The sequence below is a fragment of the Lasioglossum baleicum genome, chromosome 6, assembly GCF_051020765.1.
Source record: "Lasioglossum baleicum chromosome 6, iyLasBale1, whole genome shotgun sequence".
Lineage (NCBI taxonomy): Eukaryota > Metazoa > Arthropoda > Insecta > Hymenoptera > Halictidae > Lasioglossum > Lasioglossum baleicum.
In genome coordinates, this window is record NC_134934.1 from 2,266,549 (window position 1) to 2,294,460 (window position 27,912).

The window sequence follows — 27,912 nt, forward strand, 5'->3', positions numbered from 1 at the left end:
GCGCAAACTCGTTAAAAGACGCGCGGCGAGGAGGCGGGGTTCGGGGGCGCGAGGAGCGCCGATTATAAATTCAAGTTGAAACTTATAATCGTGTTTGTTTTAATTAGAACCGCAGCGTGCGGCTGGTTCATTTAAGACTCTGAGTTTGCGGGGCCCCTGTTTCGCTCGGTTCGTCGCCCCTGCCCCCCAAAAGCCGCAGGCCCACAGCTCCGGGAAGTCTGGTGAAAGAGAGACAGAGAGAGAGAGAAGGAGAGAGAGCCAGCTCGAGCCTCGACTCCCGTTAATTTCGCGTGAGGCATTAGTACGTTAATAAACCGTTATTTATTGGCACGCTCCTTAAGAACATTTATTTCTCGGTTCCGACGCATTTTCCGCCGCGCCTTTACTGCACACTAAATCAACCACCGATCTCGCTTCGGGGAAGCGGCCGAGCCCGCACGAATAAATCTGCGGACGTTCTCTTCTTGTTTCCGCGCGTTTCCTCGGCGAGTTTTTGGATACCGCGTACGGCTCTTTCTTTTTCTCCCTGTAACGATTTCTCGATCGGCGAGTCTTCTTTTTCTTATCTAGCGTTCCGACTTCGATCCTGCTCGATCTTTATCGCTGGACATCTTGTTCGAAAAATCGATCGGCGATATAAGGAGTTAATAATTTCGCGGACTTCCGCATGAGGATTGTTACGATTTTAAATGACAAGTTAATACCTGAAAGCTCCTTTATATTTGATAGAATATCACGATGTAGTTTACTTGAAAAATGACTCTTTGTTACAACAGAAGCGTGGTACAAATAGTCTAACTCTGTTGTCGTGATATTAAATTGCTATTTATCTTTGTCAACAAAGCTGGGGCGTATTATCTAGTTTCACACTGGTAATCCTTGTACGCTGCTCAGAAATAGTTGTAGAAACGATTCTAGATAATAGCCTTGTCCACATTATGCTTCCAGCTCCAAGTCGACAAATTGAGAAGAAATGAAACATTTCTACCTGGAAGCGATGAATGGAAAGAATTTGGAACAACAACTCGATTAGGTTCAAAGTAAGTAAAAAAGTAGAATAAAGGTGCTTAGTGTTATAAAGTTAATCATCGTACGAGCTATAATTGTACAGGATGGTTTCCTATGCCACGCAAAGCAGTCAAGTATGTTTAAATTTATCCGCGTCTCTTCACAGTGAAAATGACACAAGACGTTCATCTAGATCGGGGATTTTACGCGGATAAGTTTCGAATCGCGACAAATCCGATCTCTCGCATCGTTCGTCCTGAGATTCGGCCCATTATCCTGGCCCACGAGAGACTCCGCGTACGAGTCTACGATGAAAGGAACCCTTTATGCCACCACCTTAAACCGTCAGGTCGGATAGGAAGGCAAAACGGTGTGTAATCAGAATCACCATCCCCAGATTACAGTGATACTCTGTTTTTCGAAGAATGACACCAGCCCTACACGAGTCCTGCCCCCTTTTTTCACATTCTCCAGAGTTTAAAAGACTCGGTGCGACATTGATACGTTCCGCTTTGGTTAACTCCAGCTAAAATCCGATTGAAATATAAAGCGGAGCCTTGAGATGCTGGATTAGGAGATTGGAAATCGGTGAAAGAAAACTGACAACGAAACTTCAACGTGTTTTGATGAATCATTATAATAATGGCAGGCGATAATTCACAATTATTGAAATTATAGAAATGTCCTCTTGAGAAATATAATATGTATACTTCTTTATTCAAATACATATTACAAGATTGAGGATTGTTATGCGAATTAAAAATTGTTTGTGTTCATTGCAAGGCACAGGAGCTATATAGACATTTATTTTAATTATTAATGATTTTAATCAGTTAAAAATAATGCAATAATCGAATCGGCGTAGATCTTAATTTTGTAAAAATTAATTTTAACCTGCGTTTTACATTGAAAATATAAAAGAAGTGCATGTGGGACAGATGGGACATCTGGCGGTAGCTAAGAAATATCCTCAACGAAACTTACCCTTCGAGCAGTGGCAAAATTACGCGCGTCTCGCTCGTTCTGACGGTCAACTGCGATATTAGTTCCACAATATTAGTTCCGACCGATAAGGTTGGATGTAACCCAGAAATGGTAAGGAGGCTTCAGAGTCTAGATTATCATCAAATGTTACATTCTCCGACGAAAATATTTATTATTATATTAAATTTTAAATATTAAAAAAAAAAATAATTTCAGACGATGTTCTGGTGTTGGTTTCTGGGCCATACCCGGGGGTCAGGGGCCAAACTCAGGGTCAAGGGCCAAAACAGGGGCCAGGGCCAGAGCCAGGAGGCCAGGAGCCCAGGAGGCCCAGGAGCCAATAAAATTCTTTCAATCATCTTTTACATCTCTCAAGGTTTAGGAAAGTAACTCTTTTCTTATTCTTAATACATAATTTATTTGTCAACACGAATTTTCCATAAATATATCATATATCAATATTCATCATATATAGTTTTTGCTTGCATTTAATATCTTTTTTTTTTTAGCACATACATCTTTATCCACAGTTTTTCTTTTTAAATCTCTTAATGTAGTTCTTTGTACCGAACTGACTTTCGTCCCCGAACTCACAGTTCTCGCATCGCACATTATTCATCGAGAATCTATTTTTGCAGATTGCGACTGGTTATCACTTATGTTCCCTTACTTTCGAAAATGACAAGTCTGTGTACCCGCTTCGTTCTCTCTACGATATGTCCGGATATGTCTCGCCACGAGATCCTCCCGTTATTGCCACCTGGTTCGCGTGTGTCTTTGTACTTTATTGTTTCGTTTTCCCTAAATGTTCAATCTGCAAAAATATATTTCCCCAACGGACTCGTCACTTCAACGTACTCGAACCGAGATACAGATCAACCGTATAAGCTTACACGATGTACAACGATGAAGATCGATTACAACACAGTCAAACTTAACGCGGAGACTCTTCAACCTGATAATTAGAGAAAGTGCGTCTACTCATAAATTTTCTCCAAGAATAATGCTTTCTTTTCTGTTTACTTATTTTCTTCGCCAATTCTGTACTTCAACGGTGCAAACGAAATTACACACATTTCATTCGACTTGGTCATTGTACATGATGTATTATATATATATATTGTTAAAATTGTCATGGTGCTTCTAATATCTTTCTTTGGATAGCAACATTTTGAAATTTTTCTCAAAACGTTCACTTTACTTGAACGTATAATTTACCTCAACTAGAGCAACTAAAATATCCTCCAAAATAAATATAAGTGCATTATTATTGGTGATGTATTTTTTAAGGAACACAAGCAATTTTAGTTTTTCGCTGGTTATTATTTTGTACGATCGAAACAAAAGCATGAAGGTGATAGCAAATTTATTTAGCAAGATGTCAACCTGCGAGACTATAAATTGTCGATTAACAGGTTGAACAGGTCTCCGAAATCGATATCGAAATTTCTTACTCACAACATTATTACGAGAAAATTTATTCGAGGATTTATGCTCGAAAAGGGAACGTCACACGGCGAAATGCTCGTTCCTAATATAAATTATCGCGCAACCCACGCTACACAGTCTCAACTCCATAAATTTTTTTACTCTCTCTCTCTCTCTTTCTTTTCCTCTCTTCCTCTCTTTGTTTGTTTTGTTGCGACAGACCGCGCAGGTAGATATACTTTTATATTTATTTAGATATACTGCTAATCGACACGCTACAACTCTCGGCCAGCAAGAGCAAGTTCGTTTTAAATTATACTCCTCCTCGTCACCTACTATCATATACATAGAATATTTTTTTCTCCGCTTTTCTCGTCCTCTCACTCATTCACTCGCTGATTCGCTCACTCTTTCTCTCTTTATTAGGTATCTCGTGATAGTTGACCCTCATACGCTTCTCCATTGAAAATTCACTCGTTTTCATTCTCAATTGACAACTCACATTCTCAATTTGATGTGCAGTAGAACCACGATTATCCCAACACGCTTCATAACGTAAATAGCTCAATCTAAGGCAGTGCAAGCGTCGAAAACTACTGCGTCGTCTTGAAGTCAATCTTTTGTTAAACAGTCGCCAGTTACTCGGAACAATGCTTCGAGCATCGACAAAATTCAAGGATCTAACGTAATAATGGTTAACGGTGCAAGCTATCGAAGGTTTCGGTTAGAATGATCTGGTTTCGCTTAATCGCTAATCTTCCGGACAATTAATTGACTTCAAAGCAACATCGCTATCCCTCGCTATACGCCAGATCTATCAGCTTTGTTCGCGCAGAAGAATCATTACCGGAACGTAACTTGTCCAAGCTTCTTAAGCACGAAAGCAGTGTTTTCTTAATTGACCATGAGTTCAATGGAATCGCTAACGAATTAGAAATCTTTTCTTTTCAGACGTTCGCAGTCCTTTGCTGAGAAGTGTTCAATTATTACCATCAACTATTCATTCGGATTACATCGATGATTTATCTTAATTTGCATTTTTCTAACACAGATATCTCATAATTCCAACAACACTGAACATCAACCTTCCAACACCTCGAATTAATCATCATCGTTCCTGGAACTCCATGAATTTAGTATTCTATAATATCAATACACCAATTTTGTAACATTCCAGTGACTCTAACAATTACTAATTGTAAGTCAATACTGCAACGTTTTAATTCGTTGGTACAATTTCTTATTCTTCCAATTCTTGAACGTTTCACTTTAACCTTCCAACAGCTTATTCACTCCGTTCCCTAACAATTTCAATGAATAAATGTTTCACACTCTCCCACTGCAATATCCTAATCCATCAACGTCCGAATCTTCAAAGATCTCACTGACTAACCACTGAATTGCGGATTTTATGCATTCACGGCAAACATGGTCGAATGAAAAATCTTTCATTTCTTACAATCGAGTTAGACAATTTTTATTTTCCACAGAAATCCGTAGCCTGCTAATCAGTCAATACCCTAATTTATTAAGCACTCTGGTCTTCCAATGGCCTAGTCGTCATCAAACCTTTTTTTTTCCCTTCTCAGCACTCACTCCAACATTTTGAAACCGACCAAGTTTTTTTTCGCTCGAAAGAGCAATCCTTAAAAATCGCCATGATTATGTCCCTAAAAAGGTGTGAAACGAACCAAAAATAATTACGCACTTAACTCGAACCACCGACGAAACGAAGAGATACGAGGTTCTGGCTATCGACAGCAATGACTGTCCTCATCTTTGATTAACATTAATTACGTGTCTAACGGTGTAACATTGCCTAGAGTCTATATACCAATCACAGCGACACAGAACGTCTTCAGAACGTGCCTACAGTTTATAGCGAACGTTAATCTATGTTTGCAATTTACGCGTATCATAAATATATATATGTTTATATGTATATATGTATGTTAGTGTAGGTGTAACTGTGTGTGCATATACGCAACATATACAACATACAAACATCGGCTTACTCGATATACAGACTATTCACCGAGAACACCGAAGGTGTTCAGGATCACTTCGTATTAATTTAGCGAAACGTCTTGCAAACGTCTTCTTCCTTTTTCATATGTATATACACATGTAGATAGTATCTCGACCACTGATTGTACGAATAGGATTTGTGCCGGGCACAGCAAGCAATCACATTGAAGTTCTCCACGTTTTATTCGCCTGATTCTACACTTAGAGAAAGATCTTCCGCTCTTTCGAAATTGATTTTACCTTTTTATATTTAGGTCACCGGAAATGGCTGAATAGAACGCGGAGCGAAACACGTAGCGTATAAATGCGTCGTCGGCACTCGACGAATCATGCGCGTGCACATTCATCTGGTATTATTTAATTATCTAGTGATCGTAGAACCGCGACTTGAGACATGTCGTACTATCTTGATCGAATTTTCCAAGGAAAAGTAGAAAATCATTTTAGAAACTTTTGAGAAATCTGTCCGTGCGATTCGATCTTTGAAAATTAAATAATTTTTAGTTGATAATAAAAAATCGAGAATGTTTTTATTCAGGTCGTGTAGATTTGATCTATTTCAATCAAAGACAAATTGGAGTGAATCGAATGTGTAGTAAATATTATAATTTGAAAAAAGACCGCAGAGCACGTACCTCTAGATCGTTTATCATTATCTCTGATAAAATACTTCGACTAAACTGTTAAACTCTGAATTGACGTACAATTTCGTCAACACGATAAATAATTGATTCTTCAAGCTCAGTGGAGATTGTATAGATGTTCTGGCAACGTTTCGTTACAGATCCATTAGTTAATAATAGTCTAGCAGCTCTTAATTATTTCTCTATCCATCTGCACTGTTCGATTTTATAACATCTCTTCAATTCTGTTTCCCTCTTCGTACTCCGATCTCGAATCTCGTTAAGAAATTCATGGATAGATCTTTCCACAGCGGGGTACCGCTGCATTTATGTTACTTACAGGCTATATTAAACAACTTAGAGTAACGTTCTTACGGATAGTTTTTAATGGATACACGATGCTTATTATCTCGCTAATCAACATTGACTTCACAGGAGTAGTTATGCAGTTTCGTAGTATCTTCCGAGAAGAAGAACCTTCCTCAGGGACACCATTTTGTATTGTGCGCAGCTTTTCGCGTCACCCTCGAGTTAAATGAAGAAGTGAATGTTTAAAGTGTAGAAACACTTCCAAAGGAATAAAATCGACTGGTTAATATTCGTAAACATCTTAAATTTGAAAAATAAAATGATACAAAAATGACAACTGGAATTGGCAAAACCAGGATTTCAGACTAAAAGAGATCAAGTTTCTGCGCTAATAATAAAACTTTTCTCGAATTAAAAGTAGTAAAATATGTAGAAATATGTAGAGAGAACTCGATGGTTCCACGGACTTACATGTACAAACTTTACAGCCCTCGAGCCTACACGGGACCTCCCCTACTCCTAAATTGACTACGATTATTGACTCGTGACATGCTCGCGTAAAAAACCCCTTAAAATCATCTCACCAACTAAGGATTTCCTTTTTGCTTTTGCAGCGTATCTATCCACGTTCCCTAATCGTCGTGTAAAAAAATATAGAAAAGTCTATCGCGCGAGACGTGTGGAAAAGAAACGCGAATCCTTGACACCGCGAAAGGAACTACAACAATTCTGCAAAATATAGGGATCGTCTTCGGTTAATTCTACTGTCCTCGTTGCATCTACTTATCTTTATATTGTAATACGTATATTTCATGTAACTCGACGAAATCTTACGTAGAAACCACCGGCTCGATCATCACATTGTTTCAAGAGAATCTGCGTTCGGAAGCGGTTGCGAGGAAAACTGTGAGCTCTCGAACGAAATTTGGGGCCTAAAGCTTTTCCACTTGGGTGGAAAACTAGCTGGAACGCTAGAAATTATTGCCAGAAGTCGGGTGCGATTAGAAAAATATCGTTCGTCGAAAAATCGTTCTAACTTTCCTGATTGTCCGATTTTGGCTTTCTCCCTCGCCGAGACCCTCCATTTTACACACTTCGCTATTTTCCCTTGACCTAACCGAACCTACGAAAATATTCGCGTCGATCGAACTACGTTCAATCGCAGAAGCTTGCACTCGTCATCCGTCACTTCCTGTCCACTGAATTACAGAAATGAGAATCTAGATGTTTGTAACAACGTGGGCGAATTCTCTTGGCCGAAGAAGACGTTTCCGATGCGTTATACTCTGAATTTATGCTTACATAATGATCCTAGTAGACGACGATAGCATCCATTACACGAGAAACTATGTAACAATCACATGCAATCTGCACTTACGCCTAATCGATTAACCCTAGCCTTACGCGCTACTTTATTGTCCGTTCTGGAACATTTGCCTAAAATTATTTATTGTCTTGTCACACAGTATTGTCGGTTATTATTAGTTACATTACGCCTTGATTACAACTATCTGTTGTCTGGATACTAAGGAAGACGTTCGTGGAGAAGCGTTCTCTTCAATGAAGAAATTAATTGTGGGAGATTAGAAGCTTCGTGGAAAATATCTTCGGAAGAAAAGAAGTTTTTTGTTGGAAAAAGAAAATTTGTCTACGATGAGAAATTTCTTGTCGAAAAATATCAAGACAATCTGATTGTGGAAGCGACGAAAATATTTCTCGTAGAAAGATGGCGTCGATGGAGGGGGAGAAATCAAAGAAGAATACAAAGATTATTGTCTGGACCAACAATACCGCTATTCTTACACGTCTTAGAAAAAGTCTAAGTCAATTAGTAAGGCTCCTAGTTCTCATAAACAATATACATCGTACAAAGTATACTCGATTTAAAAACTATTACCATTTCTGTGCGGATCAAAAAAGTGCTGGTGCAGAATATTGTCCCTAGAATTCAGTCAACATGTTCTTCTATCTAATCCTAAGCTAGGTTCACAGTGCGCTAACAAGAAACTACAAGCGGAACGTTAATCTTACTTGATTAACGCTGTTTTCGTGCCTCGAGTACTTTTATCTCTGCTATTTGTTGAAAGTAAAAGTAATCGGGACGCGAACGCACGACTAGTATGTTGTTAATACGTGTATCTTTAACTCTCCTAGAAGCTGAGCAGTTCTTAATGTAATTGATACACAGGTGAAAGATTTTTCAGTATAAATTTTTTCAGTTTAAAATATTTCTTCGATTCTGAAGTTCTAATTCGCGAGACTATAAAACACTACTAATCAAATACAGTGAGTCCTCGACTTACGCGGTTAATTCGTTCCAGCGCTTCCCGTGTAAGTCGAAAAACCGCGTAAGTCGAATAGTGCCTGAGAGCCACCGCTGAAAGGTTATTAAAAAAATTCAAATAAACCAACTATGTTTCGGATAATTTCTCTCTCATAAATAGCTGAATGCCTACGCTGTACACAAGCAAACATTACTCTTCGCTTCTGTCACATATGTAGCGACAAAGCTCCCGTTCTAGCAATCAAAAAACGAATTTCACTTGGTTGTCTGATTTGCTTCGAAGAAACCGGGTAAATCGAATCCGCGTAAATCGAGAACTTCCTGTAATGGAAATTTATTTTTTAAATGAACTGGAAATGATTTTTTTCTACAGATGGCGCGTTTTTAAGAGAGGAAGATAATGATTGCTCAGCTCCGTTAATAAATTACCTAGCTATGATTAACTATTGTCGCAGTATATGTTTATATATGTTTCTCTGCTTACAAATACACGCGCAGAGCGCCTCATATCAGTATACAATTAGTACACGCAACACTAGACATAGAATTACGATTACATTAAGAAACACTGATCTTAATTACACCTCAGTTACGCTTGACATTGTAAACTCTTAAGTCTAGGCTTAACAGAGACTTCTATAATTAGTACACAAATACATCAGATGCATTAAATGCACATTTCATCTATGTATGCTGGGTGTGCGATCGTATACCTCGTACAAAATTTTCAGATACTTTTACCACATTCGCTATTTCAAATGGAGGGACGAAACAGTGAAAATGTATTTTTTATAATCACACTGCGGGCGTATATGCACACAAATTCCAATTTTGACAGCTTATCTTGTGAAAATTGGAACGAGGGAAAAACTTATGAACTAGAATCTTAGAAACAAAATATTATCTTTTATTCATATATTTTTCTTTTATTTTATACGTTCGCAGATACTACAAGTGCATAAAGACCCGCGGTCCAATTACTCACGTAGTAACTGAAAAGTTCAAATAAAAATTTCAATACTGCAATTTAGATGGTTTATACTATGTTTCATTTATAAATTATTTGACTTGTCTTTTACTTGTAGCAAAGTGTCTCATTTGAAACCACAGCTTTGAAGAAACTTCAAAATTTACTGTAATTAAATTAATTTGAATGTAGTATACAGGATGTGGCCGAACGGGTGGTACAACCGAGCAGGGGGTGATACTACATGTAAAAATAAGCCGAAAAAAAGCAATAACATTTTTTTGTTTAATGCTTTGTTTTCGAGAAAATCGAGTTTGAAGTTCCGCCAGGTTCGCGTGCTTTAGTATATGCACAAAGTAGAATTGGTTGATCATAGTCAGACGCGTCAGACGATTCCTATGCAATAGCACGTGTATTCACTGCATTTCAAACTCGATTTTCTCGAAAACGAAGCGTCACATAAAAAAATGTTATTCCTTCTTTTCGACTTATTTTTACATGTAGTATCACCACCTGCTCGGTTGTACCACCCGTCCGGCCACACCCTGTATAAAATAATGGCAAATAAAATCCATAAAACACAATCTCTCGAATCAGGGCCGAAATATTCGACGAACGCACACCCTTAGAATCATGATTGTTCGGCCACTTGGTGACACGAGTACGCCACTTTCCCTAAAACCGACGGCGCGGCGATACAAAAATGTTTTTTGTCGCATCTCATGCGAAATTTTCGTTTTGTTCGCAAAACCCACGTACGTGTGTAGTTTTCGTTAGTTTCACGACTCTTACTACCAAAGGTACGCACGGTTTTTTCATATATATATTTTTTTGTTTTTATTTTGTTGTACGCGTTCGCGTGAAAACGGACTTTCTACAAAATGGCGGCAAGGGCTCGTTGTCCGAGGGGTTTTATCCGACTAGCGGGCCCCTGCATTCGTGCAACAGCTTTTTAATATGTTTCCTCTTATTTCATCTTTGCTCGCATGCCCTTAACTAGGTTCCTTATTACCTTAAGACGGACAGGACTTCCGGAAGTCGATCGACACAGAACGCACTCTACAAAAATCATCAGTAAGCCGTAAAATTTCGTACGGTGGCAGGTAGACTTAAAAAATATTCTAAATCGCAACATTCTGCACTTTGCAAATTATTTTTATCTTAGAACCAAAAAGTTCCATCACTTATATTTTTTTAACAAGAACAAGTGAATTCTTTCCGCTTTGATTAAACTGATTAAATACAACCAAATTCAGCAGTGTACAAATTGTTTTGAATTATGATTTGGTAATTTTTGGTTGCCTCAGCTTCATATTTAAATAAAAAAAGTCTTACACGAATATTCACAGTTCGATTAATAGAAATTGAATATCCGGTTGAGGGACTTAGGTGTTTTTCTGAGTGGTTGTAACTATTTCATGCTGACGCTGATTTTTCGAGTTCAGTGTCGATCACTCGTTCGAGCGACTTTAACAGATAAATAAGTTAGTCTCGATAGAGATCGATCGCGTTTCTAGCGACCATTAGGCTACACCAGCGTTTCCCGAAGCTTCTGAAATAATTTCATCGCGGCCCGCCCGAATATTTATAACAAAATATGATTCACAGATCCGTTCCCTCAAGATTGTTAAGTCTTCTACATTTTACAGGACAATTCTTCTAATATCTTCTGAGAGCTGCTTCTTTTTTTCTGGGTAGGAGCGATACTCTCACAGTTTGAGAAACGCTGGGTCAGGCTACTTTAAGTATTGTCTTCACTGTCGTTGCAAGAGTAGTCTTGGTAGGAATAGTAAAAAAGTACAGCGTTTTCTCGAAAGGAAAATTGCGGCTCCTCGGCTATCAAATAAACATCGAAAGTTCATTCTCCGCGTATCTTGCTGCAGTGGAACAATCAACGGAACATCGATGATTAGTATTGTCATTAATATTGTAAACGTCGGAACAGCTCGATGAGCATGTTCTTCGCAATATAGTAACTTATTAACAAGGTGCACGCGTACGTTATTGTTAAGATTATTGTCTTACGTTAACCGATTAGACGATTTTTCAAATCCTTCCATTCGGTTTCAGTATATCTTTTCACAGTTATTTAACCCATACCATAGTCGGTGTTTGACGCCATCACGGTGCGAATCCACGGTACGTATTTCGGCACATATGCGTAGACCCCTGGCAATTTAGGGTGGGCACATTTTATCCCCCAACTTACGATACCACCCACGTACCATTTGTCTTTCTCTTTCTCGTCTTCGCAGAGCAGGGGTCCTCCCGAGTCGCCCTGTTCATTAAAGAAATTGACAGGTATCAGAGCACTTATTGTTAGATTTTAAAAGGCGGGATACCATTTTTGTGACAATCTTCAAGAATATAATAAGGACATTAGGAATCCAAATGGACCGGTGTTATCATTGTCAGAATAATTGAGAATACAGAGAGGGCATGTTATATTCTGTGGGTATTTAGGAATTCTAAGGGTCATCAATTCTAAAGTTCTTGGAAATGCAAAGGTCTTACATTCTAAGGACTCCTGTATCTCTAAGGACTCCAGTATTCCTGCGAATCTTAATAGAACAAGGACATCATGACTGTTTCTGTGAATTTTAAATTCTCAGGAATGCAAAGATTGATTCTAAAGATTTTAGCAATATTAAGCTGGTTAAAAAATAGTGACCACTCTCTATCATCCTTCTTCCAGCTTCTCAAATATTGGAGGGCCTCTAAAATTTCAAAAAACTCACCTGGCACGCATCCTTCCCACCATCAGGATAGCCAGCGCAGATCATTCCATCGGTCACGTTCACTTCTTTATACGCAAGCCAGGAATTGCACATCTCCCTATTCAGCACTGGAACCCGGACTTCGTTTACCGCTAGCTCGTACTCGGACGCTGTAAGATTCATTACAATCCTTAAACAAACTGTATCGAATCAGGAACTGTGAACAATGGGAGAATTCTTATTATACATACTGTCAGAGTCGTTCTTCTTGCCCCAACCAATCACTGTGCACACAGTCCCAGGAACGAGAGGCTTGTTAGCTGGTGGCAGGCAAACTGGCCTCAAATCGTCGTGGAACTGGACTCGTTTCTCCAGCTGATAAAAGTAACATTTCACAATGATTTTACAACATTCATTTAGTTCGACCCACATACATTATGAAAGCTTAGATAGTTTTAACAAGATGCAAGCAATGTGTCGATATTCCTAAATTCTTCTAATGAAATAACAGCCACTTATTTTAGTTATATGCGTAAAATCCGCTATGTACTTATGACTCTATAAAATTAGAAGGTGAACTACCTGGAACAGAGCCACATCGTTGTCATGAGCGATGCCTAGATTGTAGTTAGGATGGGGCACAACTTTCTTCACCTTCATCTTCTGTCCAAGGTAAGTGTGCGAATGTCTCCTAGTGATCCCCAGTTGTATCGTCCAGCCGGATACGTCAGAGTAATTGTAACTAAACATCAGAAACAATCATTCAAGAGAACGTCGAAACGGCAGACATTTCTAAAAGTGGAAGGACATACATCAGAGTAATTGTAATAAACAGATTTAACAAACAGTGACTCACTTCCCGACACAGTGACCCGCGGTAAGAATCCATTGGTCAGCTATGAGAACCCCAGCACAATAGAAGACCTGCTCAGGCCCGCCCAAAATCGCAGCTAGAAATGGCCAATCGCCTGGCGCAGATTCGACTCCTCCCACAATCCTTGTCTTGACCTTCGAATTCCCATACACCGACCTCCTCCGTCCGCAAGCTAGATCATTAATGGCACCTTTAATTGCTGGGAAAACGTTAATAGTATAGATTAACGTTCGACAGTTTTATTGTTAAGTTTATGCTACCGTATTCCGAGCACGTGAGCTCCACCATGGGATAGGGCTCCTGATCAGTGATGCACTCCTGGAATTCCTTCAGCAGATTCCCCTGGGAAGAGTTGGTCTCCCTTTTCGTGAGGTTGGTGTCGTATGTCGTCAATTTCGACAAATCTGCCACCCTGCGACAAAAATAGAAACCTTGAAAATCGAACAGTGGAAGTTGAAGATTTGTGAAGAGCTTGAGGTCTCCCCTGTAAAATCAGCTATTCAAGAAAATGGTGGTGTTCATGGAGGTGTCAAGTCTGTTTGATGATTCTAGGTCGAGAAACTCGGGAAATTGAAAGATTGATTCTCTTACGTGTATCCGAGCTTGGCGCAAATTGTTTTGGCGGAGTTCGGCTCCCAGTGTGAGATGCAAGCTGGCATAAATTTGCCCACTTCAGCGTGGAAAACTTCCAGTCGTCCTTCAGCTATGTCTCCGTTCCTTTTGCTGAGTCTTACTGAAACGACAAGCATAGGAAAGTCATAGTCATCGGTAATTAGCGTTTGATGAAATGAAAGGAGTTCAGCCATATACATAGAATTTTTCTTACAGCAGTAGCGTTCGTCCTGCCCCCATGGACAGTCCATGACCCCGTCGCAAACATGGGTGGTCGAGATGCAAGCCTTCTCGCCGCAGTGCCAAGGCGATTTCGAGACATTGTTCTTCGCCAGGATCGGCTTTTTCACGATCTTGGTGTTGTGCACCGATCCTCCAATACCGGAAGAAGCACTGCAATGCACGCAGCCCATCTCGTCGCTGTGATCGGCACAGTCCAAGTGGCCGTCGCATCGCCAGTCGACCGGAATACATCTGTTCCCGTCGCATTGAAACCCGCTGGTGCATACTGTGCAACACGGAGAAACAGGTATCAGATACCCCAATCAGTGTGAAAGCCCATCAAAGTCAAATCTACAAGAGTTCCGTTTAAATTTTTACAAAAATACATATAGCCTGGAAGATTGGATTTTCTTGTCAATTTTTTACGATATTAGAAAGCTTCATTTTTCAATGGAAAAAATTGTGTATCATAAACAAAACTTTGCCGATTGAAACAAAAAAAGAATCAGCTGGATCGGAAAAATAGTTCCCAAGATAAAAACTCGTTAGCGCAACCTATTTTCGGAGTACGACTCATAAAAACAATAAAAAGATTAACTTTCTTTAATAGAGAATTACCTGCTACGCCACAAAGCCAATTCGATAATGCACACGTATATTCCATATTTTCTCACTCGTTACGCATCGTTTTTTAACGGACGGCAATAGAAACGAGCAAATGCGAGGATTGTTGAATCAGCTATCTATGAATATTCTCAAACGTTGATATTTGCCGTGCGTTTTCATTTCGGCGCGTGCTGGTGAATTTAAACCAATTGAGGATTTTTACTCGCGTGCGAATCAAACGAACCGTCGTTTATGAGTCCCCTCGACACGCACCCCTTTGGGTAAGTGGAATCATTGCGAAATAAATATTTAAACGCAAACTGGTAAATATTGAATCTTTTGGGGGAAACGGAGCGCCTGTGCGTATGCAATAGCGATCGAGAATAGTTAATAAATTGATAGCCAGCTGCACTGGTTTGGTCCTTTTTAATTAAATATCGGCGAGATTCATCGAAGTGTGCGCGATATGGATATACAGAAATGTATATCGACTACATTTCCCGTTTCGTTTCTTCCATGAAATTATATAATTACTCTTCCCGTAGCCACCTGATGTCCGTTTTAACCTTATAAGACGAGCTAACTTGCCATTCGTGTTCTCCATCGTCGTTTAATCATTTTTTAGTTCGATCAATTATTTATTTCACGATGTCCCGCTTTATTGCGTTACATTATCAATTTTGTGTACCTTGTGTTTATTATATGCATTTTAAATGTTTAGAATTAAATAATGATCCTAAAAAATTAATTTCTGCTGTGTAGTATTAAACTTCGTTTGGAACCAGCCAAGTATAATAGAGGTGAACGAATCGCCGTAATAAATGTTAATGTTCAGTTTTCCTATCGCCAAATAAATAACTTCGATTTTGTGGAACTGTTATGATGTCGGGTGCGACAGCATTAAATCGATTTCTCCGCTAAGGGAATTACAGTTATGGGGTTCATTCTCGGTTGATAAATGTTCGAACGATATTAAATACATAACGACGCCTGTCCAAGATGTATACTAGGGTGGTCCTAAGCTATACTTGGCGAAAAATTTTTATCGAGATACAAAGCACGACGCCCCCCAGAATGGTTCTCTTTGGTGAGAAAAAAATTTGGGCAAAGTTTGAAATCGATCGAAAAAAAGGATCACGTGGCGCATTTAAATTGAAAATTTTGAAAATTTTGAAATTCATCGTAACTATAAAGTATTATATATCGTTGGATTTGTAATTTTTTTTTAAATAAGAATATGGAAAAATTATATGACCTTAATTAAAAAAAAAATAACGATGACCTTGAAATTTCGAAAATTTTATTTTTAAAAAAAATTTTTTTGTGCCATTATATTTACCATATTGAACAGTGCAACTTTTTCCTCTGACATTTTTTCGTATAACCACAAATAACAGAGATATGTGTAATGAATATTTTGAATATATTCTACAGAATAGTGATAAGGAACTATTTCTTATATTCTAATGTAAGACTATCCGCTTTTAAGATGGCAAGGACAGAGCGGGTCACCAAATAATACGCCGATCAATGGTGAAGCCGCTCGCCAAGAATGCATTTTATTAAATGAACAGACAAACAATACAAAATCTAGAGAGAGAATCCAAACTTGACAAGTCACTGGAAGAACGGGTCCTCAGACCCGAAGTGGCTGTAAGGACCCGCGCTGCCAGCGTATTTTATGACGCTACCCCTCTGGGTTTCCCTGAGAGGGAGGTAGCTGTGTGGTTCGCCTGTGCTGCGGACCCTCGACGTTCGATTTACATGTTTTTCGCTATTGTTGTTTTCGTTGCGTCAGGATATTGCTGGCGGTAATCTTTTACCATTTGCAGTACCAACTGCTTTTCTTCCTCATTGCGAGCTAAAATTTGATTGTATGTAATCCTGTATTAGCTTAACGGCTCTTTCTGCCGAATCATTGACCACAGGTAAAGCCTTAACTATATCTAAACCTAGTTTGTAAGAATCTTCATCTTGCCAAACTACTGGATCTTTTTTTAAAAATTCTGTCAATATATTAAATCTACTAAAAAATTTTCGGCTTTCGTCTGATATAAAACCTGAAATGTCCTCTTGCATGTGATCGGCCACATTAGTTGGTAAAATGACAAATTTTTTATAATAATCGCCGCTACTAAAAGATCACTAATTGATCAAGAAACTCTTGTTCCTGTTGATCTTGTATCTGGGATCGTCGTTTACAACTCTTTTGTAAGACCTTCCACTTGTGGTATAATGACTCCAATTTCTCGACGCAGCGACTGTTTAACTGAACTGGAATTTTGGCCTTTTCCCACAACACCTCCACTTCTTTAACAACAAGGTGTGCACTAGACCGAAGGTTCAATTTCACTTTCCGCAAATTATAAAATAGCACTCCTAAAACTTGTCGTTTCGATGGCAACTTAGCGTCAATTATCTGATTTTCATCATGTTCTAATAAGAACAGTTTTTCGCGACTTCTACTTTCCATTGGGCTTCTCAATTTATATAGAAATTGAGTAGTCTTCCTGTATGACTACTGTAACGTCTCGCGTCTGCCAAATCTGGATTGAACGACGATGATCACGAGTCCGATTTTGTAAGTTGAGGTGATAGTTGATCAAAGACAACACTTGAGGTTGTATGTTCGCTTACTCGATACTGATGATTACAGTTCGTTAGCTCAGACAGATCTAATCGGTGGTTCTCTGATACATCTAAATCTTACTTCGGTGTGGATGTCGTTTGTTTGAAAAAGCGTGATGATTGGTTGATGGAGTTGAAAGTAATTGGTGGAAAAACTTGTAAGGATAGGAGTAGGAATAGGAGTGGGAGTTTAAGTACGGGTTGTTATAAAATTTTTAACGAGGGTTTACATCTGTTTCCCGGGTGTGCGCTTATGAATTTCAAGATAGGTAAAATTGTAAAAAAGTGGACTTAAGGTCCACGGGGTACATCTGGAGGTAACGTAATAAATTATATTGGGTCATAGGTAATAAATGGATATGTTTAAATATCTGTTATTTGTGGTTCTACGAAAAAATGTCAGAGGAAAAAGTTGCATTGTTCAATATGGTAAATATAATGGCATAAAAAAATTTTTTTTTAAAAATCAAATTTTCGAAATGTCAAGGTCATCGTTATTTTTTTTAAAATTAAGGTCATATAATTTTTCCATATTCTTATTTAGAAAAAAATTACAAATCCAACGATATATAATACTTTATAGTTACGATGAATTTCAAAATTTTCAAAATTTTCAATTTAAATGCGCCACGTGATCCTTTTATCCGATCGATCTTAAATTTTGCACAAATTTTTTTCTCACCAAAGAGAACCATTCTGGGGGGCGTCGTGAAAAAAATTCGTTGGTCAAAAAATAAGGACCACCCTAATGTATACCCATGCGGTCGCAGTGAACTCCGCAAAGCGCCCCGGCGCCGAAGATTGCCCCGTCGTCTGATCGTTTAATATAGATTTTGCAATTATGGTTCCATTAGTGGCGGCACGTGCGACGTATCACGCACGCGAGATCGCACCGAAAAGTGCTGCACACCGATACACGGATCCACGTGCCATATCACGTCGTTGTATAGTCTTTTCGAACTCGTTTTGCGAATTTTTCTGCGCGAATGTAGTTCTCTCCCGTTCGAAAGCTCTAAATTGTGTGAGCATCGAAACACGACTTTTTTCAGGTGGTAAAACAACGAGTTCGGAAGTCAAAAATGGACGTTAGATGAAAACTAAAGAGCAGAAAGACAAGAGTGACGACAGGTCGGCAAATTAATAAATTCGTAGACAATACGACTGGAAGTGGTCATTAACTCCGAGGAGCGTACCAGCCATTTTCGTCCAGCTGTAAATTCTGTTTCTAATCTAGGACAGGGCAGGTTATAAATTTCTCGAGTATAATGATTGCGAGAAACAGGATGAAACGGCGTGCAAAACGTAGAACTGGGGAAACATCGTGTCGAACCGGATCGATCCGGAGCGAGCCCCGTAATCAGAGCGCAATTTAGTCTTAATTGACCGCGAACGTAAATGAATCGGTTTATTAGCGACGGGGATCGATTCTCGATTACGCCCGGCAATCGATAGGCGAGACTTTCCAGCCTTTGAAACGCCGATAGTCGATTCGGTAATTGCGCCGCGTGACTCGGACTGCGATCGTTTAATCTTTCTGTTGTCTGACCAACATCGGCCTGTACCACTGAACCAGCGAAACTGTAATGAATTTACCGAAATTCTCCTCTTCAGACGAATTCAACACAGTTCCGATAAACTAATACTGATACTTCTCGAAGAAATGCTTTGTATCTTTCATTTAACGATGTAACTCAATTCATGTAATGATGTACCTAATTAATCCTATCAGCGTGATTCTATTTACCGCCTTCTCTGGAAACAATTCGATAAATACTTCGATAACTCAATCTTCCAATCACTGATCGTAATCTGATAATTACTGTACGGATATTTATTGCATTTGTAGCCAGTCTCCTAAGCTGCACAACTCTAATTTCTCAGTACAATTGAGACTTTAATAAATTCTGAATAATATATCGTTCTTTTATGTTTCCAATTTAGTTTTCATTTCAATTTATTTTCCGCCCACTCGGTACGTTGGATATTCGCGATGCTCTCATCTTTGTTTTAATAACGTTCCACCAACGCGAAATTCCTAAAACTCTTACAAATAATAAATCTCTTAAAAAACTACCCTAAAAAAATCGAACCTTTTAAGATTTAAAAAAATTCACCTGCATATCTCTTTTTAAAAAGGGCTACACTGTACAACACGCAAAACTACCAAAATAACGACGAGCTTTTTCTGGCGGATTTTCCATCAGTCTGTCGATAACAAGCAATGATACCAAGTGAGTCACGAGCGTCTGGCAGACCAATCGCGGATAATATCACAGCAGCGACCGAAACGTGCCGTCGAACGGACCCGATAAACCAAGAACGCGTCCGGAACAATAAACGAAGTCAGAACAATTAAGGAAATGGTATTAGATCGCCGGGAAACGATCGGAGAGTCGCGCGATCGAGCCGCGAAGGTCGGTCAACAATGGGGAAAGCATTCCACTGGGAGAGAGAGAAGAACAAACGAACGGAACAAAAGAGTCGTGAACGCCGATGGGAACGCAAACAATGGATATCGGGTTTAGAACACGTTAGTCGGCAATTGGTCCGGCCTGCACCGCCGGAGAAGTATAACTGACGGAGGCGTTGGCAGCGTGGTTAAACAAAAGACCATCGTCGGAGTCGCATAAATATTTCCGGGTCCCATTGTTCCCCAGTTGTTTTGACTCCAGGTCGTCCGTTTTGATTCCTGCCTATCTCAAGATTTTTTGTCCCTAACAATTTCGCTGATTTTGAAGTCGGTAAATGTTAATTAAGAGGATCAATGTCCTTGTAGATTTAACGCGATGGTGCTGATTGATAAATAGACAGTGGAACGAATAAATTCTGCAAATTGATGACACACGGTGTGTGTTTAAAAAAGTGTATAGTATTTTCATTCCACCTGTTTTAATGTGAGTAGATCTTTCAGATACGAAATTGTTTTTTTATTTTGGTTTTTTGAAAAGATTCAAGTTTGGAATTATGTTTGGCAGGTATAATTTAGTGCGATGTCGCGTGCGCGCAGTAAGGTATCGAAGCAAATTTTGACGTACGCACAAGTCAGGCCGAAACGTCACAGAGCAAAGAAAAGCAGAATTAGAATCGCGAAAGAATCGAGTTCTAAGCCCTCCGAGAGTTTGAACGCTGACTCGCCTATATTCTAGCCGTCGCGTCGTCCGGCTGTCCCGGCGAGATTATTTTAATCCCACGATTATCCACCTCTTTATCAAATGCCCGGGACTTTATCCAGTAGGCTTATCCCTGCTGAAGGAGCCGGATAAATGGCTGCCGAGGCCTTGAACGAAAATGACGGAGCGCCCGTGACCGCCGGACAAAGAGTTACGCTCAGCACGAACCGATTCATAATGACTAATTTCATGGCCTCTCTGTCGATCCATTCAAATGTCGTCTCTCTCATTTCCGTCGTGCCGTGCTCCCAAAATTATTTTGTAACTCTTGGTCATTCTTACTTCTCGTGGAAAGTAACGATTTTATTCGAAACTATGATGCTGGTGTCAACGTTTGATGGCTTTCACTATAATTTTGTTTGTTTTTAAAAAAATCTAAAAATTTTCAGTGAATGGGTATCGATGATCCCATTCAAGTCTTCCAGTAGAAAACTCCAGATCTTATTTTTTAATATGCATGACGACAACATTTGAAAAATATTGATTAAATATTTTTAAAGAAACTAAAATTGATGGGGTGGTTAGTTTTAACTAAATTTTATGCATTCTTGGCGAAAATGAGGAAGTGCAATTTAAAACAGTGAATAGATTTTCTCGGAATAATGGAATCCGAGGAATATCGACATTGTCAGAATGGCTTCCGAGGATCTTGTACCACGATTTCCGGTTTTCTTATTTCCCGAAAGTGACACGAGGTTCGAGGAACGTGTGGTTGATCAGAGTGGCGACCGGCGGCGATCGAATCAGCGTTTCCCAAGGGAAACGGAACGAATCCCCAGGAGCACAATATCGGTTTCCCCCGATCGAAGTGGACGAGATCGAGAATGTTGTTCCACTTACCAGGTTTCTCCGCTCTCCTAGCCGCCTCCAGAACTTCCTGGTGTCCCACGCACTCGTCGGGATTCGAATTCTCCGGGAACTTCTCGCATTCCAGATACTGCGGCAGAGTCAGCCCGAACACGTCCAAGAAAAACCCGCAGCGTCTCTTGGTTTCTGTAGAAAATTTCATGGAAACGTTCTTCTATAATATACCCAACTATAGGTGATTTAATAATTAATTTTTCTGCGAGATTATAGGAAAATTGGTGAAATTAACACATTAGAAGGCCGGTGATTTTGAGCCAAAACCAACCAGTGTAGTCTTTTAGAGAAAAATATTAGGGTCATAAAAGCTTTATATTAAGAGATAAATCTGTGGTTGTCAGGAAGTACACTCCATGTCACATACTTTCACTTTCGAGATATTGCCGTTTAAAGTTTTGGCCACTAATGCTCTGACATAGGACATCGGTTAAATTGCATTATTGTTTCGAGCCTTTCGAATTTGTTTTTATGACTTTTTTTTCTGGTAAATGTGTAATTCCTATACTATAAAGCTCAATTAATGCATAAACTCAAATTTTTTGAAATTGTGACATGCGGCGCTTTTCCTTACAACCACAGAAATATTTATATCTAAAAAATTCTTAGAAAGACCTATGATGCTTTCAAATTTTGTTCGGTGCTGTTTTAACAATATTCGAAAACACGAGTGCATTCTTGACCAGCCCGTAAAATGTCAATTGTAATTATCTACATTAAATGTAGAATATTATTGCTATATTTTGTTCGTGTAGGAGCTACTCACGGAAGCAGAGACTACGACATGGTCGCACAAGCTGTCCTCTGGATCCACATTTCGGCACGAAAACGCTACACAGGAAGAGGGCTGCCAATTCGTAGCATTTCACGACTATCACAGTATCGTACAGCTCCAGCTCGTGTTGCGCGTCCCGCTGTCCGCAAGCGCCCATGTAATTCGGGAAGACGGTGAAATTGTACGGGATCTGGAGGAACCGACAACGGACAGCACATGTGAACGTGTCTGGCATTTAATTAGGGATCTGAATAATTAGTGGTGGCCGGTGTTTCACGGATCGTAAGCGGGCGCACACCAAAAAATACCGGAAACGCTCGTCCCTTCAAAATCATTAAAAATTCTAGAAGTCTGGCACAATTACAAATTACAGCTTCCCATCTTTTTCCGACACACAATTGTCGGATCAAAAATGGAGGAACTGACACATAATATCTTATCAAAAGATGACAATACGGGAAATAAGGTGGAGTGGGGTAAGTGCGTCAACGGGGCAAGTGCGTTAAATGGTTATTTTTATTATATTATGCACGAAATTTCAGTAGCCTGTATTTATTATAAAAGTACTTGTTTGTTTAAAAATGGATAACTATAAAATTTTATTATATTGATTGCACGGAGTGACATCCCGATGCGTTTACGGTTCGGAATGCAACGATCCGAGTCAGAGGCATCGACAACCGCGTCGGGCGCTGTTTTAACCCGATTCGATGGATCTCGAGAATCTCATGGACGAATTCCTCGCAAGTTTATTGGGAATCGCTTCAAAGGAGGCAACATAGATAGAACGCGGGGGTGGAGTTTACCTTGTGGTACTTGCAGAAGGTTACTATTATGGGCAGGCAGACACCGGGCATTGGATTCTTCTCCTCGATCATCCGCGGCGCTCGTTCCGTCATCGTGATCATGTTTGTGTAGATCGTCTTGTCCTCCAATCGTATCGCAGTCTCAGGGTTCGCTGTTTTCAATTTTTGAAAACAAACACCGTATCAAATAAATTACTAAAATGTATAGTACATAGTTTAAATTCTCAATAAATTCATGCATTGTAATTTTTATTCTTCTCCCATTTACAATGCTAAATATGCAATATTTGTAAAATGCATTTGATCAGTTCCTTCCTGCACAACGATCTTTGTGTGTCCAGTAAATACAAACATGCTCAATACTTCATATTAATTTCTGAAAACCAGTAACGTATTTACTTAATAAAAATAATAAATTGCAGTATTTTTTCTCTTTCCTGTATTCTACAGTTGGTTCATTTGTATACGAGCTTGTAGAAGATTCATGATGAAAATTTCAGTTTTGCTGGGACTTTGGAAGAAGTAAACGATAAATCAGACAGTAAGACGTGTTGCCAAGTCCCCGAAGGACCGGCGGTGGTTCGGATGCGATCCGTTTCTGAATTATTGGAAATCGAATCCCCCGGGTCACTTGGATAACACTAGATAACGCAATCAATTAGATAACGCTCCCGTTTCGAAGGAGTGCGTCCGACTCCGAAGGATTGAAACGCGCGAAACTTCCACCTGCGCTTGAGGGACCGCCGGGAACGTGTTTTAGAAAGCCACGTGTCAGTCGCAGGTGCGATTCCTCGGATACACCCGGCCAATTATTCAACGTTTTCAGCGCTACGGTTATGGTTAAGGTTTCCTCGCGCGACTCAACGCGGACTCTTCTTGATTGACTCGAACCATTTCGCCTACGAGTTGCGACAATTTCTTTGGAGCACCACGTGTCCACAATTTAAAGCAGTGGACATATTAAACAGATTTAAGCACATCGGTGTATCAATTTCAGCTTAATAAAATAATTAACAGAAGAAATATGTCTTGCAACCCATGCAAACATTTCTTATTTTGCATAAATAACCACAGTCTACTTATTAGAATGAATACAAGAAAAAATTAATTTGTACATGACTCGTTTCACAATTACTATGTCTGAACATTTTGATTGTGGAAAAAAAACTGCAGTCTATTAATAACTCAGAATGAAGTATACCATATACCAAAATAAATTTCAGTTAAAAATGAAAGATTATATAATCCTTGTAAAAGGATCGTAAAAAAGAAAGGATTAATCTTTCAGCGGGACGGTCAAGCAAAAAAGCGATCCAGCTAAAAATTTATGGATTCGTCACGCCATTAGCGAAATAATTGGACGTCAAAGGTCGGTTTAAAGTCGAGAGTGCCGGTGTGCGTGGCGTAGAGCGCGCGAGAGCAAAGCGGAAAATTTCTCGCCGCCAATCTGCCCGTGCCGTGACTGCGGCCCCATTAACCCAACTATAAATTACCGTGCAACTATGTGACACGGGCACACGCGTCGCGGTCCGAGAATTAGTCCGCGGATTATCTACACACTCTGTAGTCCAGCGCCGAGTGAAAACGATTCGCCAGCATTAAATCAACCGAACGGGCCACATTTTCCCTCTTAACGGTCGCGCCAGCCCGCGAATAATAATTCTACTCGAGCCTTTGTCCACATGGTTGCGCGCGGCAATTTTTAAAACTTCACCTCCCATATTTCAGTCTACCGATCATTAGAAGATCGATCAAGTAGAGTGACCGACCAATGCCGAACAAGTGAATTAATAAAAAATATTCCTCTTAAATGTTCCTCTCTTTTACTTTAGAACTTGAAAATGATATAGCTCAATCGTATACACACGATATTTGATTAAGTGCACTTGTATAAGGTGCCTCTTGTATAAAACACGAAGAATGAACGAAGACCATCTCTTCGAGAAAAATTCACTCCCTGCGTCATAGAAGAATGACAAAAACCTACGAAACAGCTCGAATGGAATTTAAGAGAGCGCTTGTTCTCATTTCCAGCGGAACTGTGCACAAAGGAGACGCAATATTATTTAACGTCTGTGCCTCCGGACTTTACAAAAATGTCAATTTGCCTCGACTTCATAAAATCATGGTTGCAAAAGACCGGAGACAAGCATAATTTCCTACAATTTCAAAGGTTCGCCAGTTCTCCGTCAGCTTTTCAAAAAGACGCTCTTTTTCTTCGTGTCTATTTTTAGCAGTGAACAATGACTAGACCGTATAAAAGGTGTCATTAGCTATCCAGCTAATAGGCTGGGAGAACAAAATCCGCAGTCTCTCTCTGTTGTAGATCGTGTAAATCCTAACGAAGTTCGATTCATGCGACTGTATTGTGAAGAAAGTTACAGTGTTAAACGCAGTTCGGTGTTTTCCCCACGTGTCTAACCGGGGAAGGGAACGGGTTAATAATAATGATTGATAAATACGTTCGACTAGTTCCCAACACATTGCGTTCGGGATGATTGGAACCGAGTTATCGCGATCACGGAGCCAATTATCGGTTGACAGTGTACCCAGCGGAAATCCAGTGAAAGTGTACCCGATTGGAGAAGTTGGGCAGGAAGCGCGTTCCGTCGCGAAGTCGGTGTTGATGTTTGAAAACAAGTAGCACACGGGCACCAGCGTCGGCTCTATTGATCTTTCGGTACCACAAAGCTCCCCGTTCTACATGCCCGTGCATTACACCCGCCTAACGTCACGACCGCGTACACGTTCCTCGACGGAGAGCCCGGTACCTCCCGTGCAATAACGTTTCGCGTCGCGACGGGATTCGTTCGATATGCGAAAATTGTTTGCTCACATTTGAAGTACACGGCCAGGCCGCCGGCGATGATCAGAAGCGCGACCACGTTGAAGAACACCTGGACGAACCGGAAACGGAACCGACGCGTGGTCACGTAGTGGCTGCCCGTCATGTCTCGGATGATCTGAAACCATTTGCAAAAAGGGTGGTCACGTTCACACAAGCTAGAGTTTTTCATGAAAATTAGTAAACATTAGAAAAAAATGAAAGAGAAAAAATTATACTGTATTTGCAAGTAATGTAATGGTGTCTGTAATTTTTTTTATCTTCAATTTCTTAAATGTGATATATGAATTGATTTAGTGCTACCATTTCATAAATATTATAATAGAGTTGTGAGAAAGGCTTTTAATTGAATGACAATTTTAATTCTACCGTATTTAATTCACAAAATACGAATGTAAGGATTTTAATAAATTTGAATGGACAATGTTCACCATGATAAAACGAGCGGCAGTAAATGAAGAGGCAGATCTAAGGAGCAGACTATTAGCAGTAGGGGATGTTAGTGGCACAATGTAATTGGCCGAGAGAAATAGGTGCCCGAACTGCCGCAAATATTGCTGGCCATGTTGACCGAGTGTTCTACTTCGCAAGAGACCCCTTTGTTTGAGCAGTCAACGCACCCACGTTACATGTTGGCACGCACTGCCCGATCCCGATCCTATGTCATCTCATAGATATCGATTATAATTTCCTTGCGGCGGTATCACTCCGTCAAAGGACAAATTATGTCGCTGACAGCCAGTTTCGCCACTGCAATAGAACCGACAATTTTGGACCGGGAAACATATTGAAAAATTCATTTTCCAGGAACGTTGTTTATGGAATGAACTTTCATTTCCTTTTTGTACGACTAACTCGATTGCAGTCCACTGTTCTGTGAACGAGGTAGAGAAAATATCCAAAATAATGTCAGCCATTTTTTTCATCGTTCGACATCTTTCTCTTGCTTCTTTGCTGTAAAATGGCAGACATGAATTTATTAATGGAGACTTACAATAGTTCTAAGTGCAGAGAGTTAAATGTTTTAAGAGAAATCAACAACTAAACAACTAAAACCACCTCATCTAATAATTCCAACATTAAAAGCCCATGGAAGTTTACAGCTTCCAGAGAGCGCAAGCTGCACAGAATTTATCGCAAAGCTTCGAAAACGCATAAACCGGTGTAAAGCCCATTCCCGATATCAATTTCATCAAATGGGACAGCATGTGCTCGTGTATGAAAGCAGTCGAGCCAGGTCAACAGCAGAAACACCGTAACAAAATTATTTTCAGTGCTTTGGCGACCGACGAAGCCAACCGCGGCAGCAAGTAGAATAATCCGGCGTTGGTCGGACACGCTGAAAATCACTGGCCAGAGTTTCGGAAGGGGTTTTCGTAGAGGGGAACCACGTCTCTGTCGTCGTCGATGCGATATTAGCTCGATCGCATTGGAAAGACGTCGGCGATAAAGCGGAGCAATCGTCGGAACGTGGGAAAGCAATGCAATTAAACCGACGATAGGATATAACCGTTACATCCGGTCACGGGATTCTGTATTATCGCGGTTCTATTTTTAGCGTTAATAACGGGAGAGAGGGAGAGAGATCTCGCTTCGAAATGATATCGGTCCGCGACACAGGCTGCCCGTTGTCGCGATATCGCACGCGTAACTCGGAAATGACGTCGAACGACGCGAATTATCGATTCGACGGGGAATCGCGATTTTACGACGCGCCTCCTGTTTCGCCCGTTTCCTCGTGGACCTTTTTTCTTTTTAACGTGACTGTGAAAAATTCGAAGAGTTAGGTATGGCATCCCGGATGTCCCTTATACTTTGCAATTTGCATTTTACTTTTCTTCGAATCGTTAAATTCGATGATACGGACGCTAACGCACGGGTTTTGCGACCTGATCGAGTTACCGGAAGAAGTCGCAGTTTTCTTACAGATCTTTTTTAACGCGATTGAAATTGAACGCTTCTCATATTCCACAATTCGCCTTTTATTTTCAGAAGAATCGTCGAATGCAAAGAACTGGAGGAAGAACGATTTTGATTTGCATTCTGAAATCAAACATTTCGTATGTAACGAAATAATTATTTTTGAGGAAAGTATGGCTGACACGTAGATTGTCATACCATCGACCATAAAAATCATATAAAATCAGAACAACTTAAAACTAAAC

At 39.9% G+C, this 27,912-nt stretch overlaps 1 protein-coding gene across 1 annotated transcript in view; it reads right to left on the reverse strand.

The window, feature by feature from the left end:
- Positions 1 to 2,385: 2,385 nt before the first annotated feature.
- The window catches only part of LOC143209360 (uncharacterized), a 78,352-nt gene continuing 52,825 nt past the window's right edge, over positions 2,386 to 27,912 (reverse strand). Inside the window, exons 10-21 of the mRNA XM_076424859.1 lie at positions 25,739 to 25,865; positions 22,903 to 23,054; positions 22,088 to 22,286; positions 21,301 to 21,453; positions 14,049 to 14,342; positions 13,814 to 13,955; positions 13,483 to 13,634; positions 13,205 to 13,394; positions 12,931 to 13,090; positions 12,600 to 12,723; positions 12,370 to 12,518; positions 2,386 to 11,909 (exon numbers count right to left, since the gene is read on the reverse strand). Of these exons, the coding sequence (XP_076280974.1) occupies positions 11,721 to 11,909; positions 12,370 to 12,518; positions 12,600 to 12,723; positions 12,931 to 13,090; positions 13,205 to 13,394; positions 13,483 to 13,634; positions 13,814 to 13,955; positions 14,049 to 14,342; positions 21,301 to 21,453; positions 22,088 to 22,286; positions 22,903 to 23,054; positions 25,739 to 25,865 (2,031 nt within the window). The 3' untranslated portion in view covers positions 2,386 to 11,720. The remainder of the gene's footprint in view (positions 11,910 to 12,369; positions 12,519 to 12,599; positions 12,724 to 12,930; positions 13,091 to 13,204; positions 13,395 to 13,482; positions 13,635 to 13,813; positions 13,956 to 14,048; positions 14,343 to 21,300; positions 21,454 to 22,087; positions 22,287 to 22,902; positions 23,055 to 25,738; positions 25,866 to 27,912) is intronic.